The sequence below is a fragment of the Pteronotus mesoamericanus genome, unplaced genomic scaffold (genome assembly GCF_021234165.1).
Source record: "Pteronotus mesoamericanus isolate MK-2021 breed Mesoamerican mustached bat unplaced genomic scaffold, CSHL_Meso_final scaffold_54, whole genome shotgun sequence".
NCBI lineage: Eukaryota > Metazoa > Chordata > Mammalia > Chiroptera > Mormoopidae > Pteronotus > Pteronotus mesoamericanus.
The window spans coordinates 9743312-9760043 of record NW_026555321.1 but is presented as its reverse complement, the minus strand read 5'-3'; the positions used below and the strand labels follow the sequence as shown (position 1 = coordinate 9760043).

The window sequence follows — 16732 nt, the reverse complement described above, 5'->3', positions numbered from 1 at the left end:
AAATAAGATAAGCCTGAATAACCACCATGAATATTTAAAAACCTGAAATTAAATGGCATCTATTTGTACAAAATCACAGTAAATATGATGTTAGAATCATCTCTAAATATTTATACATCAACAAATCATTTGTATTTCTAATCTAGAACACTAAATATTTATATTTAACATTAGCGCTAGCTATACTTTTCAGAACACCTACAGATTCTTTTCTTTTTTAAACCACTCAACAACTTAAATCAAGGTGGCAGAAACATGAGGTCTGTCCAGATGGTATCCAGCCATGTAATATGAAAAATAGAGACATTTATTGAAGAAGATACAAGATACAAGAAACATTGTACATAGGACAATGATGCCTCAGACTCCTTCAAAGTAGGCGCCTTGGGACCTCACGCAGTTCTCCCAGTCGCCATCAGCTGCCCCGTTATATTTTCCTGAATGTTATTGACAGTCTGAAATCTCTTCCCTTTCAAAGGTGATTTTAGTTTTGGAAAAAGCCAGAAGCCACAGGGCACCAAATCTGAGCTATAGGGGGATTGAGTCACCTGGGTGATTTGATGTTTCACAAAAAAACTCTGCATGAGATGTGATGAAGCTGCCAATCACCAGTTGCCCATAGCTGCGGCCTTCTGAATCATCTGATTAGTTTCCGCGAAGGAATGGTCAAGTTAAAGACAAAATTTGATGCAGACCTGTTGCTCTACTTGCTGAGTCATTTTGAATGCTATGGACAAACAGTACACATGCTCACTCAATGGTGCCTACCACCCCCCACTGTCTAGTACCGTGAAGTCATCCTTGTTCACGCATACACATTCCAGTTCACTCTCCTTGGCTGCCAGGTTGCATCCATCTCATGCAAACCATTCTTCTTATATTAACAATGACTGGACTCTTTTCTGGGTAAACCTTCATATTCCTCATATCCTCATCATACAGGTTTGCCAATATTTCAAGAGATTTACTTATCAAGATTACACAAAAACACAGTATTGAACCAGAACAAGAATTCAAGTTGCTGTGCCTAATAAGGTTTGATGTTCCCAATATCACTTTGTAAAGTGCACCAAATATTTATGGAATTTCACTGCAATAGAGTGTTTGATTATTTAGCCATATTTAAATGTCTTTTAAGTTGAAATATTCCAAAGCAGTTTGACTTCAAAGTAATAGTTCTCTTTATTAATAGCCATACTCATTTACTAAACAGAAACCTTGACCTATCACAACTTTAGCTGCTTACATAAATTGCCTAATAGTGAACCCTGAAAGCAACCCTAAAAGACAGGTATTATTATAGTTAATACAGCCTATTGCCGAAAAGCAAGGACTCTGGAACTAAACAGCCTCACACCAAATCCTTCCTCCACTCATTGCTACCAGTGTAGTCCTGGGCAAGTTATTTCATCTCCTTTTACAGCAGTGGATCCATAAAATAAAGATTAATAGTGGTGTAGTATAACATTTGAATAAGTAGTGTAGTAAAATTTGAATGTTAACATATGTAAATGTAGTACAGTATAGTATCAAACAACGGCTGTATATCATTATTCAATCTTCACAAACAATCATAAGCTCCATGAAGATAGTGACCATGACTGTCATGCTCATCTGTCTCTGCAAGATGTGGCACCTCAGAGAGCAATCGCTGAGTGAAGAACTGAAAGTATTCCCATCAGACTATGAGCTCAGGAGACACAGGCAATGGCTTTCATCTTGTATCTATTGCCACATGCCTGGCAAATGATGGCATTTGATGAGCATTCGAAACTTTGATACACATTTCACTGAATCAGGCATGCCCTTGTTATTGTTACCAGTAGCAACAGCCAAATGTCATCTGAAAAACATCTCGAAACATGCACAGCCTGTTTTGCTGCAGGATGAACATGTGACCTCTTGAGTCATGCACTAAAGCCCATTTCTAGAATCCACCACCTAGTGTTAAATGAGTTTTTCCTTTTTCTTTCTTTTTTTAGGGGAGGAGCAGGGGAGATGAGGGGCCATGTAAGGCTGACTTGACAATGTAGGTGTCTGTAAAAGCCAACACATGTGAAATGCTGGGGCGGGAGGCAAGTTCATTTCAGCAGATTCCCTCCGTCAGAGTCACTCCCCAAGGGGACGGCACGGTCTGGGTCTTACTTGGAAAAAGGCAGCATTTGGGGTGAACTCTGACTACGCTGAGCCCAATGTACTACTGAGTCAGGGCCTGTTCCCTTATGTCGTCTCCAAGGCTGCAATTAAATGCAGTGACAAGACCTGGACGTGTTTCATGGCACAACTGATTAAAAGAGGACTTAATAGATACAGTCTTCTAAGAGGAAATATATTTAGACATCAAAGTTAGGTAACATTTGTAAAACTATGCACACCTATATGTGTTGGTACTCTGCTGTCTCAGGAAGGCAAATCCAGCCAGCATGCTTACTATAAATAATTGCCAACCAACCTTAATCTTAAAACATCTTATTCATCCACAGTAAGAAAAAAGAGAAGGAAATTTTAGTTTTTCTAAAGCTTTTTTTTCTGCTCCCATTTTCAACACATATTGTCCCATGCATCTGAAACTTCATTTGGCAATTGTGTGTTTTCTTCTCTGGGAGTAAATAAACCTTCTAGCACAGAAAAGAGAAAAATAACATGTGACAAGGCTGCCCCTTAGTGGTAATGTGCTTACACACATGCACACACACCCCCCACAAACTATTTTTTCCGGTTCTATGCATTGCAGCTTTATTTAAATCTCCCCAAATGTGGGAATCTTATACATTGGATTTCAAATTTATGCTGTAAGATTTAAATTTAACTGTAACTCCTCTTAAAAATAACAGTCTCTAAAATCCATGTTTATATCAATAGTGAGAGACACTGAAAAACATATTTCATCACTATTTTTATTAAAAATATTTTAAAATAGTGATATCTTTATTCATAAAATGATTTTATACTTCTTTAAAATAATGGAAGCCCATCAATACCGTGTCCATACAATTGCTTTATAGAGAAGATTCTGTTCTGAGATGTATCACTTCTTTTTTTAAAACTAGAAAAATACTACCCCACTTAAGTAAGCTAAAAACATCTTAAAAATGTATAACAAATTTTTAAATGAATAACTGCTAAGTATAAGTCTAATAAATATTAATAAGAATAAGTTTGGGCAGAATGGCAATGAGGAGCAGAACAGAGGAAAACAAAATAAAAATGTGCTTATTCTTATTTAAGAAATACCTTTTCTGGGGAGCCCTTTACAAATGTAAACAAAAGTATATATTTTTATTAAAATAAGAGAGTAAACATGAAAGTGGCATATTACCCTAATGTGTAGACATCATAATGTAACTCTTGCCTATCTAGAGTTAAGAGATGGATTGACCATATGTGTTTATCTCCTCTATTTCTCAAAACACTTTGCTATAACGAAGGGAAAGAAACTATCTTTGAAAAGTGACCCACACACCAGGACAACGGGAATGGGCTTGAAGACAACAGAAGTGTTGGGAGGCTGGAAAGCAGATGGAGGACGGTACGGAGCAGGGGTCCCGGCCGCGTGGCTGAGAACACCGAGGGCAAAGGGGGCCCAGGGTACTGCCCAAGGGAGAAGGGAAGTGAAACGCTCACATCCCGGAGTTCAGATCCAGCCTCCAGGTTCGTCCCCACACCCACACATGGCAGTACCGCAGTATGGTAAACTGAGTTCTCCCTGTCACCAGCAGAAACATGGGTTTATTTTCCAAAGAAACTGAATAAGAAAGAAGCCAAACAGCCTGGGGCTGAACTCACAGGAATTTGGTAAAAATCAAAGGACCTGGCTGGCTGGGCCCCCTTCCACCATGTGACTCCCAAAAGGGCAGCAGACAGAGGGACATTGCCTCAGGCAGGATATTAGAGCCGTGCTCTCCGGGAAAAGTTTAAATAATGACTGTGGGACTCTTCAGAGGAAGAGCTTCTTCATGACCTAATGAATCCACCTGATGAGAGTCTTAACTGGAGCTCACAGAGCTGCCAAGGGCCTTTTCCTAATGCCTTTCTTATATGTATTATGACCAGTCAACAGACATTTGAGCAAATTCTCCAGCAGGAAATAGAGATCAAATTAAACAGAAAAAATAGAGAGAGAGAGAGAGACAGAGAGAATGTAGGCCTAGAAGATGTAGAAGCAATGCAGGGTGCTGCAAAAAGTCTATATTATCTTGAATAAATGCAGGATTCCATGAATGTGAAATAAAAAACAAGATGAAAGTTGGAGGGATTAAAAATATGATAATCAAAACTAAACAGTCAATAGAAGCACTAAAAAAAATTTGAAAGTAACTCTAAAGTTGAACAAAGATACAAAGAACTAAAAACTGAGAATTATTTTAAAAATTAAGAGATTATTTAGTATAAAGATCTAAGACTAAAAGGATTTCTAGAAGAGGAAACAGGAAAGCAGAGGGGAGAAAAATAGTGAAGAAATCATTCAGGAAACTTTCCCAGAGCTGACGTTTTAAGTGTCCAGATTGAAAAGTCACCAAGACACACTGAATGAGAAGACACATTGCAGATACATAGAATGAAAAAAGATCCATCCAAAATAGAGGATAAAGGAAACAACCTGAAAGTTTCCAAAGAAATAAAACAGCTCATGCATCAAGCAATGGGAATCAGAATATCATTGGATTTCCTAACAGGAAAAGTGGACGATAGATGATTAAGTACCACCTGCAAATTTGGCAGGATGAGTTTCCCCTGAGAATACTACACCCAGCCAAACTACCAGTAAAGTATGAGGGTCCCATAAAAAGATATTGTGACATGGAAGCATCTAGAAGTTATAACTTCCAAAGGACACTTCCTTAGGAAAGTACTGGAAGATACATTTCAGCGAAACAGAGGAGTTAAAAAAGATAAAGACACAGGATATAAGAAATAGAGGCGCCAATCACAAGAGGAGCAAATGAAAATTCCAGGACGGCAGCTGTGGAGCAGATCAAATTCAAATCTGGTCTATGTTACAGCAAGTAGTTACAGGAACTCGTTGTCCAGGAAACAAATTTGAGAATAATTGTTATATTTGACCATGTATAAATAATACAGAGGGGGCTTCCATGACACCTTTGGAAGATCTGGGAAGAAGATATGACAGCTACCTAAAAAAAACTAGGAGAACAGAACAAAGAAAGGCAATTGTTAACTCCTAAGAAAAACAGAAAGGTCTACAAGAATGGAAAGGTAATCAGCATTGAATGGTTATTACACAGTAGTAATAATGTAAACACAGAATATTTACTGAGCCCCAATTGTGCTATAAATATATTGGCAGGCTGGTAGATGGGGAAGAAGAAGAAATAAGAAAAATAAACCCTCAACTGTCACAATGGAAAGTCAAGTACCAGAAAAAAGGCTGAAAAGTGGCTGTTTTAGGAAAAAAGAACTGAGAATTGCATAGGGGCAAGTTTTTCTTTATAAGTTCTTTATCGCTATTTTATTTCATAATCTACTTTGATGTGTTGTACTGATCAAAGAAAATAAATATTAAAATTAAATTTAGAAAGAAAAGAAATCAGGCTACTGTGATAATAGATTAACCTTGATGTATTTAAATGTTATCAAGGAAAATGATGGCAGCTAATCTTAGTAAAAATAAAATTCAGGGTTAACTATCACTCAGGAAATATGGCCCGAATAGCCAGCCACCCAAGTAGGATTGAACAGATTTTTTTTCTTGACTATATATCATATACCACACAGAACAAATCGTTTTAATAGTTATTTAATAGTACATGTGCATGTGTGTGCACACACACACACATATATATGAGTACATATATTATTTGCTATGAAATTTAAATACACAATTTATAGTAATCCTTATTAACTTATTAATTGAAATACCTACATGTATGTAAACAGTAAAAATTCTTAAGGAAATATGTGTCTATTTTATAAAAAGAAAAATAATAAAAAGCTTATGGGAAACAAAATTATAATCAGTTTCAAATGATTAAGTAAATGTGTGTCCAGAAAAAGATTCACAATGATTTGGCCATATTTTATATCTCACAAAGCACATGCTTAAAATATTTCCAAGTAATTTTGAATTGAAGGTTATCTGTAGAGTGTCTGTTTTAGGTTGCTTTCCATTTTTTAAACTAATATAGGATTTCTACTTGCAAAAATCTGGACAGTAAGTCTAATCATTGTTATTGAAGATGTGGTTTTGGTAAATGTATACTTTTGGAATTGCCTCCATGAGGAATTAGATTCTGCTAAAATTAAGAGATTTGCCTTGTGAATGTTGTCATCTGTCTCTTACATCTATAATATTTACAGCAGTGGCCTCCAAAGCTGGGCACTATGGCAATCCACGGAGGGCCAGGAAAAAAAATATGAAAATCTTTACTTTGATTTTTTTAATGTACTTCTTTGTATTTTATTTCTGTAGACTTCATGTACTGCAGGATCAATTGTACAGTGATATATGTATAGAATTTATAAATCAGCATACATATAATGGCAGTGTATTATCAAAAGAATTTTTTTACTGATGAAATGTCATGATCAAAAATATTTGGAGACCACTGATTTAGAGATGGCTCCCTACTTTTAGTTGATGAACCATTAATAGTCCATGAGAGTAACATAAGTGTTCATGAAATACATCAATGTTGAAATACAAATGGCTGGATTTTTCACAGCCCTTGATAAACACCCACGTTTGTCACCCACATGGCACAGACTATATTAAAATAGTTTAAAATAATGTGCTCACATGGTGGTCACAAAAGCTTTTGTTGATGAAGTAATATTCGACAGAAAGAAAATACCAAGAGACTATTGGTTTAGGAATTGAGTTCTCAAGCATCCTAAGGGTACTTGATTCTCTCATACGGGCAATGTACAACTCAGTAGTAGCTACTATTAGTAGTCACATAGGGGTGTTCAACTGAACCAAAATTTAACAGAATTTAAGATTCACATCCTCAGTCACATTAGCCGCATTTCAAGTGTCCAATAGACACCTATGGCTAGTGGCTACCATAATAGACAGTACAGAGAGAGGATATTCTCATTGGTGCAGTTAAGTTCTATGGGAGAGATCTGCTCCAAAACAATATTCAGAAATTCTTAAAAGTTTTAAGATTGTAATACTTACTAACTGTGACTTTGTCCTTATCCCCCAACATAATGTTGTTTGGCGTCAGATCTCTATGGACAATCCTCTTCTCCTTGTGTAAGTACCGAAGAGCTAAGCACAGCTTGAAACAGCAAAGAAGAAACAAATTTTATTTCTTCCCAATATACGTGCAACCACTGATGACTACTACACATACCTCTAAGACATCAGCTTGGATCTTCACCATTTTATAGAAAAACTTAATGAAAATAAAAGTGTACCTGAATGAATATTTTCCATAGTCTTTCTTCAGTAAAATGAAGTTGTTTCTCCTTCAAAGAACTGAAATGCTCTCCAAGAGGGGCCCCTTCTATAAGCTCCATAACTATATACAACCTATCATCTATATAGAAAAAAATACAAAAAGAAAAGGTAATACAAATTTAAGCTCAGTAAAGATACTTCAGAAACACTTAGGATTAGAATGCAAGCTTCCTGATGGGTATGCAGAGCTCAGCACCAGAGTTATAGATGCATATTAAGATAGGATCCACTCAGCCATGAAGGGTGTGGGGGTGAGTCGAGGGGCCTTGGGGCATCTGGAGCCCAGCAACAATCTCTTCCAGCTACAGGTTATCTCCTAGCATCTGTTTACACTGGCAAATATTGCTTTCTTTGTACACTGTGAGGTGGAATGGTTGGGAGGCGCCAAAGAGAACAAGGAAATGATCCCAAGTCATGGAGGATTTTCTGAAGATATAAACCCATCTTTCCTCTCAATAGTCTAATATTCACCCTTAAATCAAGTCAGACATTCAGAAAACTGCATGTAGAACTGCACTGTTTTGTAGTCTCTTAGATTTACCTTTCAGATTTTTGCAATGGAATCATTCCATGGTCTTGTAAGGAATGACAAGAGTTGAAAACACCACCCAGGATAGAAATTTCTGTTATGCCCCTCGACACCAGAGAAAGCGGGGCTTCTCCTGGTTTTATCTGACGGATACTAAAAATCGCAACTAATCATGTTCATCGCTTTGCTTTGGATGCTAAGAAACAAAGAAGTAAATTCTACTTACTTCTTCAAAACCAACATGAAACTACTAACAATGGTATGTATTATGTATCTTTTATGATGTTTTGGATATTTGTAAAATATGTATGTACACAACATTTACAAAATGGAATCACACTATGCATGGTTCTGTACGTTGCACTTTTTCATTCAACACCCTTATGTGTCAGTATACATAGATCCATACCATTCTTTCTATTGGTTACATAATATTCCACAATACAGTTGGATCATAATTTATTTAATCATTCTCCCAAGGATAATCATTTATATCATTTCTGATTTTTTATAATCCCAAGAAATATTTTTATATGTACTACCCTTACCTCTAGCTTTATTTTTACGTTTCTCACATTTCCTATGTTTTTAAGCTACTTCCATTTCTTTTTGAAAGAAGTCAGGTTGCAAAAAACATTTTTTTGTTGTTTTAATTTTTTTTAATATCATTACTTTATTTTTTTATTTTTTTAATTTATTTTTTCAAATACATTTGTCCCTGCCTACCCCCCACCACTTTCCCTTGCCCCCTCCCTCATTCCCTCCCTCAGCTCTTCCCCTTTGGTATTGTCCCTGAGTCCTTGCTATATGTTCCTTGACTTTCCCCTTCCCTTCCTTTTCCCCGCCCCCCCTCCCTCCTTCACGTTGTGCCACTTCTGTAGACGTTAGAAACCAATCTAGATCTCTTTATTATAGGATATGCACTAAATTACAGGAAATTATTGTAAGATGAAGAACCAACAGCCAAGGGTACAGGGTTTACAGGAGACTTGCAGCACTCAGTTCCTCTGAGTCATCTAGAGGAAAGGGGATGCGTAAAACCACCACATGCCAAAGCACACACAGACTTGCTTAACAAGAGTAACTATAAAGAGGCAGTGAGGAAGCTCCAAGCTTCGCCTTATATTTTTAAATCTTCCTTCAAATGGGGGTTTACTTTGAAAGTTTATATGGGATGTACATCATTAATACTTACATTATTTCAGTCAGAGGTCCTATACTGTTTTAAACAATTGACTGTTTTGGCTTTATCTCAATGTTTTTACTTGGCATTCCCTCATCCTTGCAGAGCGAGCCTGCCTGCCTGCAGAACCAGTCAGGGCTCCATCCCCACCTCGTGGCAATTACTGGAACTTCAGCTAAAAGAAATCTATGACCTAGCCCACTCGCAATTCATTTTGGAGGTGAAAAATATCATCCAATTCAACGAAAACAACTTTTGATTTTTTTCCTTAAAAAATCCACTATCCTTAAGTTTTCTTCTCTCCTGATTCTAAGTGATTTTTATGTGTAAGAAAATAGCTATAATAACTATTCTTGTTTGTTCATTCAGTGCCTCTTATATGAGAGTCTAGGTATTTTATATAGAACTATCTTTAGGTCATTGATTATATCACTGTTCCACTGATCAAGAAAGTGATGTAACAAGATGGTTGCCTGTCATACAAAAGTAAAGAAAATAGATGATTAAACTTATTTTTTTGACATTCAAATACACAAATATATAACAAAGATATTTTCCCTTAATTAAAAATATAAAACTCATACTTACTCTCCAGAAATGTTTTGTAATAACGTACAACATTGGGATGATAAAGCTATGAGAAAATAAATAACAAGTATTACACTACTTCAAAATACAAAGCAAAATAACAAACTTTTTTACATATAACTTAGTTGGACTTCATATTTGAAAATAACAGAAAGTATTGTACTTGAATTTATTTATCAAACTAAGCATTTTAAGTTATCATCGAATTCAGATTTTTTTCAAGATTTTTTTCATTTGCTACTTACAAAACTCATCTGAAAATAGCAATCTCCTACATAGCCTTTTCAAACAGACTTAAAAATTGATTGTGCTTTATCACCTAATTTAACTAAAACTGAGAATTGTGAAACTAGGGGGAAACTTAAGAATCCATTTAGCCCTCCCAGCCCCACCCCCACACACAGATTGCAGAGGGGATAAAACAAAAAGGAAGGAATCATGTTGAATACATACACTTTTGCTCTTTATCTCTCTTCACCACTTAAATACTGATATTTACATGAGCTGTTTATGTCTATTTACACTGCCCGTGTCTTTTTATGCTCCCCAAAAGGATTAATATGAAGAAGAAATATGAGTTATTGCCTCCATTTAAATTTTAATGATTGACAAAGACTTCCTTCTCAATCAAACTTTACTCAGGCTTCTCTGAGCCCTCTTTTTAAGGAGGCCTCAACCGTGGCCTGCTTAGGTTTGGCAAAAACACCAACAAGCCAGTGTAGCAAGAATCTCCCCAAACTTGATATCCAATCACGTTCCACCCTACCCCCACCTCAGTCCTTATGATCTAATCAAGTCTTTCTTTCCTCAACCTTAATATTAACCAAGTTCCTCTTAGGAACTTCCATCCACTGAGCCCTCACTCTGCCTTTCCTTGTAACTCCCCAGCTCTCCCTTCTGTGTTGGGAGTTGACCCCTTTAGCAGTAATCTTGAATAAAATCTTCCTTGCCATTTAAAAGTCCTCATCGCAAGGAAAACAAAAATTGTGTGGTGATGGATATTAACTAGACTTATTGCAGTGATTATTTCACAATACATAAAAATATTGAATCTTTATGTTGTACACCTGAAACTAATATAATGTTATATGTCAATTATATCTCAATTTTTTTTAAGTATCCAGTACAATATCTCTTTGACATAGTTTATCTCAGGATGTGTCACAGAAATTCTACTTTTTTAAAAGTCATTTTCTACAAGAATCCTCAAATTTTTATAGTTTCTTTTATTTATAATTTGAGCTTCTAAGTAAATTGAAATTCATTTTATATCAGAGTATCTAGAAATCACTTACATCTTTTTTTGGCCTTTTTTTTTTTTTTTTGGCCATTTTGAAGGGGAGTCTGCTAGCTCTTCACCAAAAACCCGCTGTCCCACTCCTCCTTTGCAACAGAATTGTAGCAGGACATGGCTTCCCAGTCAGAGGTCACACCTCTCAGCCTCTCCTCCAGCCAGGAGCAGGCCTGACGCTTAGCTCTCACAGTGGAGTGGGAGGGAAACAAGGATGCCTGTGTCGGAACCTTACTCACTGAGCGGCACCCGTCTCGTGCCCTTCCTCTGCCCGCCTTTGTACGAGTGTTCCAACCATGCAGGTGAAGGCCATGCCTTAGATGGTAGCAGAGCAGTAGGAGAGAAAGAACTGGCCTCCCTGAGTGTCTGCGTGGAGCAGGGGACATGACCCAACAGGGACACTCACTTTGGGATTAGTACAAGAAGGAGAAATAGCCCGCTGCCTTGTGAGACTCTTTGTGACTACAACTTAGTCTTAATCTTCACAAATGCACTCTCCCGTTCTCGTCCCATTTCTGTCACTTCTGTCTGTCATTGTTTCTCCTTATAGCCCTCAATGTCATTATCCTTTCCACTGGTTCAGTTCTCTGATGAGAGCACAGTTGTACAATTTTAAGTGATCTCGAAGCCTAGGCAGATGCCTCATGTATGGCCTCACCCTGATACTTTGTTTTCATAGGAAATAGGCTAAAAAAAAAATGGTCTACCTCATCAACTGGCAAGTAGCCATCAGATTTTAAACAATATGAAACCAGAACCATATTCTAACCCTATCTCACTGGTCAGGACTACATCCAGATTTCCGTTCAAATGAAGACGCTGGATCAGCTTAGGGCACAGCCCCATTCCGGCCTGTATTATCATGAAACAGCACAGTGCCAAAGGTTAGGTTATCCTGAGCATGAGCAAACTCCAGTTTTAAAAAAATTGAATCTGTTACTATACAAAAGTCAACTGGAAAATAAGCCATGGATGATAAAGTGTACTCTAACTTAGAAATCGGAGTGAAACTATGATTTCGATGCTTAAAGATCATCTTATTCATGATGATCTTTATGTCCCAGCTGTGCCAGTTTATCTAGTGGAGGGCAGAGCGCAGCGGAGCTGGTGGCCCTCCACAGAAGCTATAAATGAGCAGTGTCTGTAATGAACATACAAGTAAGGAAAGCTGAGAAGGAAACCAATGTGTTCTTGGATGACAAAAAGAAATCCCATTTCTTTTCTGATGTGTTTATTTTTTCCCCCAAACAAACCTTCATAATGATAGTTAATTAAGCTGTTACATTATGACAGGATATTCTGCCCACGCTAATAAATAACAATCCATCTGGAAAATCCACATTTTAGATTTAATAAGCCATATTTGAGGAATGTTAACAGCTTGGTTCCACTTGACAAGAGTCAGGGAACTCTTAGTCATGTTCCAGTGCCTGTAACTTAGTAACCAAATATCCTACAATATAACAAGAGGGAAATGGATATGCTTACAATGAAAAGAGAAGAATTTCTCATATAAGAATCACCCTGTTCTGTAAATTCTGTGGTTTTGCACTCCTTTGCCCTGATATGAATTTCAGAAAGGGTTTCTATAGTTCAATGTCAAGCCTTAAGAAAATAAGCTGGCTAAAATATTGCCACCTTAATATCAATTATTTTGAACAGAAGCAGTCCTTATAAGCATGGACAAGATTAGCATAAGAACTCTACTTTCTTTTGATGACACTTATTTAAGGAAAACACCTTCATAAACAAGAAAAAACATTTACCTGCTCTTTAATTATGGTTAATTCAGAAACAATATTCTTCACACTGCTGTCTCGGTCTTTTTTATCTTTTCCAAATGCTGGGTTATGTAAATTGACCTCTTTCATTGCTAAGAGATTTTGACCACTACGCTTTCTAACCTAATAAGGAAAAGGAAAAAAATAAAAAAAGGAATGAAGTAGAGGTAGAAAGGGGAAGAAAGAGATACATTAATAAGGTCACGTGATTATAGCAAGTCCTTTAAAGGAGTCATGGAACTTTTAAAATTCTATCTGTATTTACACTAAGCTCAGCTTTATAAAATTGGTATTTCCTGGGTCAACCTGCAATATTCAGTAGGATTTTACTATGTAAATACAGAAACACACTGGTGTGAGTGTAGAGAAGGTGCCATGTATTGGGACAAGCCATTTTGATGATTTTTTGTGAGAGATTAATGACTGATAATGGCTTTCTTCAAAAGTCAGTGACCAGTTTCTACAGCTGAAAGTGAAGACAAAGCAACAATGATGCAGCTATGTGATGGATGAAAACAAGCATTCTAATTTTTGTATCTATTTTCCACCACTTTTCCATGAGAGGGCTCCAACTCAGCTGAGTGTAGGTGTGCAAGTGGGCACCCTCTGTGTGTGTGGATACAAGAAATGCTCCCCACGGCAAAGTCACCTTGTAAACACAGCCAAAGGCTCCACTTCCAAGATGATCCAAAATTGCATAGTTGCCTATATATTTCGAAGGAGCTTTATTCTGATTAATGCTTTCAATATTTTCAGCAATTTGCTTCAGTTCATCCTCCTAACCAAAGAAAGAAAAGAGAAAGGTAATGGCTTGCTATGATAAATTCCATCCTGACTACAGAGCAGCCTGCCAAAATTTAAAATTCAAGACTGACTTACCACTAATAAATTGAACTTTGAGACCAATTCTTCATAAGCACTGATATCGCGAACATAATGTCCTATATCAATGAAGATCTCAAACAAGTCGGTGGGAAAAAGTCTACAGGGAAAAATATACACACACACTTCATGCAGGATTTGCAACTGCTGGTCATTCCTTCCATTTTAGAGCTAGCTCATCTACAGATAAATTAAACAAAACAACCTTCCTCAGGTTATCAACAAAGTCAGGGGAAATAATACTCACCAGCTGACCTCACAAAAGTGCACTGAAGCTGCAGTTTGTGAGGTAAGGGAAAACCAGCGCAAAGCCCTAGAGATCTGTTGTTCAGCACCCTGTTCATGCCAACCACACCGTTGTGTACAACTACACATTTGTTAAGAGGGTGTATCTCATGTTACGCGTTCTTTACTACACTAAAAAATAAATAGGCCGATTCTACAAATACTTTATTTGTAAGATATTTGGGGGTGTAGATATTAAATATATTACTAGGGAATGTTTACTGAGCATTTATTGAGTATTGAGCACTTTAAAAAATGCCATTTGAGTCAGTCCTCATATTAACCCTAACAGGTAAATATTAACCTGATTTTCATGTTTTATGAAAATAAACTAATAATACAGGTAAATGAGAAAAATGGAGACTTATGTATCATTATCAGGGCTTATTAAAATCTTTAAGTCCACTTAACATGGATGATTTAGGGCCTTGCAATGAAAGATGTTCATGAATAACTCATTTCATGTCCTTTTCTTACCCTGAATTCAAGCGTCATAATAGATATAAAGTAACAACATAAAACGCTCCATGATTCTAAATAAATGATGTTACATTACCTCAAGGTTTTATTTCTAATCTACCTTGTCAATAAAACTCCTGTAAGATCTTGGGCCTGTGACTTCTGCTAACCTGCCCAGCGGAACAGTGCACAGACCACACAGGCAGGCCGCTAGCGTCTGCTTCCCAAGGCGGCGATTCTTCCGCCCTGCCCACCAGCACAGCCTCCCCACCCAGTAAAGCATCCTGTTCCCCTCCTCACGAGCTCCTGTCCTATGGAAGATATCCAGACACAGCCTTTTCTTTCTGGAAGAGAAAATAACTGCCCTGTATTTTGCCACGTATAATGCACACTCAAGTTTTTGGGTGCATTGTACACGGGATTATTATACCCATTATTATACCCACGGTATGTAACCATTATTATACCCATCGTATGTAATCATTATACCCATGTATAATGCACATCCTTACTTTTCCCTCAAAAATCTGGGTAAAAACGTGCACATTATACATGGCAAAATATGGTATATCAACTTTGGAGTGTATGAATGGGCTAAATAAAACAAGCACGTATTTTGATGTCATCTATTTAAAATGTTAATGTCTAAAAAGAGAGAGAAGCTAAAACTACAGCAGTCACATGTAATTAAGAAGAGTTGTAATGACATAGTGTTTCATGCTCTTGCATACTTTTGTTCACTTTCAGTGTTAAGAAAGCACTAGGATAGTTCAGTTTTATCTGTGGAGTCTAAGAAATCTGAAGATGCATGCTTTGCACGCCGATTCATTCTCTCTCTGTTGGCATCATCTAAGTCGGCTACGTGAAAACAGTCCAGTCCTGTGACAGCTGGTCAGTTGCTACTTCTCCAAGCCCATACCTTTTGAAGAGTGGCCTGTTCCTTTCCATACTGAAGAGAAACCTCAAGGCTCTGAAAGCGTAACACTGCAAAAGAAAAGGACATGTGATTCCCCAAAGGTAGCTCTAGAAATTCAAATGTTTCAAGTTAGAATTATCATGAAGGAAACATTAAAGCAGTTTCATTGTTGAGTGTGGCTGATCTACGTGGGAGCCAACGCTTATTTTTAAAAAGCACCTATGTTGTGGAAACGCTAGGGATCTTGGCTTTGTTTCACTCAGTGCTTGTCATTAATTCCTTTCTAGAAAGTACAAAATGAGCACAGAGACAAGAAGTAAAATTCCTACACTGAGAAAACCAAACATCCAATGATTTCCAGGAGCTCAAGGTTTATTTTGTTTCTAGCCTGCTATGTATGCCTCAATATTTATATGGTTTCTGTGAGAAAAGAAACACTAGAAATGATGACATATAAAAATAGCCACAGGCACAGTGGACTCAAACTTGACAAATTGGTCTCTTGAGTAAAGGGCCTTAAGCATTCCCCAAATAGAACAATCTACAGTAACTCCTGTGAACACTCAGAAAGGGGCCTGTGAGACTTTACGGGAGAGAAATAAACTTCTGACACTTTGCAGTGCAAAGAAAATAAAAGGCAGCCCCCAATCTGCCTCTGTACCTGCACAATAGGCCACCACTGGCGTGACTGGGGCCTGCTGAGTTCAAGTCTGGAATCATCTCATGGAATCTGTGCTCAGTGATCTGAGCATAGAAGAAGGGTCACAAGCAGAATTGCCCAGAGAAGCCAGACAGATAACAACATGACATGAAGGAGCCTGGTGAGAGAGTAGCTGTGGCTGTGAGAGAGTGGGAAGCACACGTGTTCCTTGAAAACCATTTAAACATGAACGTTTAAAAACCCTCTGCTGTTTAATGCATCTACGGGATGGATTTGACTGTATCGGGGCTCGAGCAGAGTATCACGTATCTGTGAAAAAACTAAGTCCCACAGCTGTATGTTCTTATCTGTAACTCTCCAACACCTGCGGCTGCCAGCCCACAGACGCCACCAAAAATTCTCTGCTAGGTTTGACCATTATTCTGGACAATAGCTCTTAAGCCAGATCGGAGGCAAAAGTTGTTTCGTACTTCCTTTTCTAAATAACTTGGGAGAAAAAAAAGATGAGCTGCTGCCACTACAAAGGCTTATTTAAACTCTGACTTTATCTTCCCAATGTCTTCAAGTGGCTCCTGATGCCCACTGCTCAGAAAAGCACATAGGGCACTGCACAGTGTGTCCCTGTCTCATCTGTGAGGCCTTACCTCCTGAGGTACCCCCTCCCCCGACCACACACCCCAGCCCCGCTGAGCCTCCTGAGCCCTAAACTGCAAGCTCAGGCTCCCACAATT

General features: G+C 37.6%; 1 protein-coding gene across 3 annotated transcripts in view; it reads right to left on the bottom strand.

Annotated features, from left to right (window-relative positions):
- Positions 1 to 16732, bottom strand: part of NEK10 (NIMA related kinase 10) — a 163058-nt gene that overhangs the window by 99902 nt on the left and 46424 nt on the right. For all 3 annotated transcript variants that reach the window (XM_054595423.1, XM_054595422.1, XM_054595424.1), the window contains exons 15-21: positions 15344 to 15408; positions 13678 to 13780; positions 13448 to 13576; positions 12784 to 12921; positions 9727 to 9772; positions 7384 to 7505; positions 7142 to 7244 (exon numbers count right to left, since the gene is read on the bottom strand). In XM_054595423.1, coding sequence (XP_054451398.1) covers positions 7142 to 7244; positions 7384 to 7505; positions 9727 to 9772; positions 12784 to 12921; positions 13448 to 13576; positions 13678 to 13780; positions 15344 to 15408 — 706 coding nt within the window. The remainder of the gene's footprint in view (positions 1 to 7141; positions 7245 to 7383; positions 7506 to 9726; positions 9773 to 12783; positions 12922 to 13447; positions 13577 to 13677; positions 13781 to 15343; positions 15409 to 16732) is intronic.